Genomic DNA, 1,812 nt, shown 5'->3' on the forward strand with positions numbered 1-1,812 from the left:
ACAAGCACCACAAGTAACAAAACAGGAAGAAGAAGAAGGAGAAGGAGAAGGAGAAAGAAGAAGAAGAAGAAGAAGAAGAAGAAGAGGAAGAAAAAGAAGAAGAAGAAGAAGAAGAAGAAGAACAACAACAACAACAACAACAAGAACAGTAGTAACAGCAGCAGAGGGTACATTAAATGTAAAGAAAAAAGAGCAGAGATGTCTGCTGGAATTAGTTTTACCTTATTTCATCAAAAAGACAAATTTTTTCAGGTTCATTGATTATAGTCTTCAGATCTGCTACGAATGTAGGTAAGTCCAGGGAACTGTAAGATAATGCAAATCAGAGAATTTGAGAAGAATCCAGTATGCTGAGGTGTACACACACAGACACACACACACACACATACACACACACACACACGCACACACACATACACACACTCACACATATATATAAACAATGGACCTCTTTCAGTTTCCACCTACCAAATCCTCTCATAAGGCTTTGGTCAGCCAAAGGCTACTGTAGAAGACACTTGCTCAAGGTGCCATGCAGAAGAACTGAACCCACAACCATGTGGTTAGGAAGCAGACTTCTTACCACACAGCCATGCCTGCACCTTTATAGAGTAGAGTAACATTGTTGTTGTTAATGTAGCTGTTTAGACACAAGTCATCCCTGTTGTTGTTGGCACTCCGTCGCTTACGACATTGAGGGTTCCAGTCAATCCGATCAACGGAACAGCCTGCTCGTGAAATTAACGTGCAAGTGGCTGAGCACTCCATAGACACGTGTACCCTTAACGTAGTTCTTGGGGATATTCAGCATGACACAGTGTGACAAGGCTGGCCCTTTGAAATACTGGTACAACAGAAAACAGGAAGTAAGAGTGAGAGAAAGTTGTGGTGGAAGAGTACAGCAGGGTTCGCCACCATCCCCTGCCGGAGCCTCATGGAGCTTTAGGTGTTTTCGCTCAATAAACACTCACAACGCCCGGTCTGGGAATCGAAACCGCGATCCTATGACCGCGGGTCCGCTGCCCTAACCGCTGGGCCATTGCACCTCCACTCACAAGTCATCCCTACCCCAGTATATTTCTACAACCAGACCTATGATCGAAGACAATCTAATCTTGACCATCCCAAGCTTTATTCAGGTATGGTGTACCTAAGCTTAGAGTGATGTGATGTGGTGTGGCTTAGCAATGTTGTTGTTTCGCCTGTATCTTGGACTACATTATTCAATGTCCTTCATTGAACTTGAGGTGGTAGCTGGTATGATGATTTGAGTGAATAATTAGTTGTTATTTCTAGCAAGTCCAGTGATCACATAGACGCTCCTTGAGTGGCACATTAAAATTTGGAGGGGAGGTGGAGGAGTCTCTCACTATGTGATTATTGTAGTTTTCAGTGTGTGTGTGTGTGTGTATGTGTGTGTGTGTGTGTGTGTGTGTGTGACAGAAAGAGAAAGAGAATGTGTATGCCTGAGCATATGTGTGTGTGTGTGTGTGTGTGTGTGTGTGTGTGTGTGTGTGACAGAAAGAGAAAGAGAATGTGTATGCCTGAGCATATGTGTGTGTGTGTGCGTGCATGTGTGTATGTGTGTGTTTGTGTGTGTGTGTGTGCAAGTGCACATGTGTTAGAGAGAGAGAGAGAGAGAAAGAGAGGGAGAGAGAGAAAGAAAGAGTGTGTGTGTGTGTATGTGTGTGTGCAAGCGCACATGTGTGAGAGAGAGAGAAAGAAAGAGAGGGAGAGAGAGAAAGAAAGAGAGAGAGAGAGAGAGAAAGAAAGAGAGGGAGAGAGAGAAAGAAAGAGAGAGAGAGAGAGAGA

The 1,812-nt window shown here is 43.9% G+C and overlaps 1 protein-coding gene across 1 annotated transcript in view; it reads right to left on the minus strand.

The window, feature by feature from the left end:
* Positions 1–322, minus strand: part of LOC106867435 (harmonin) — a gene marked incomplete at its 5' end in the record, with an annotated part of 38,500 nt that extends 38,178 nt beyond the window's left edge. Inside the window, one exon of the mRNA XM_052976838.1 lies at positions 222–322. Within this exon, the coding sequence (XP_052832798.1) occupies positions 222–322 (101 nt within the window). The remainder of the gene's footprint in view (positions 1–221) is intronic.
* Between the last annotated feature and the right edge of the window lie 1,490 nt (positions 323–1,812).

This window comes from Octopus bimaculoides, chromosome 25 (assembly GCF_001194135.2).
Source record: "Octopus bimaculoides isolate UCB-OBI-ISO-001 chromosome 25, ASM119413v2, whole genome shotgun sequence".
In the NCBI taxonomy this organism is placed as follows: domain Eukaryota; kingdom Metazoa; phylum Mollusca; class Cephalopoda; order Octopoda; family Octopodidae; genus Octopus; species Octopus bimaculoides.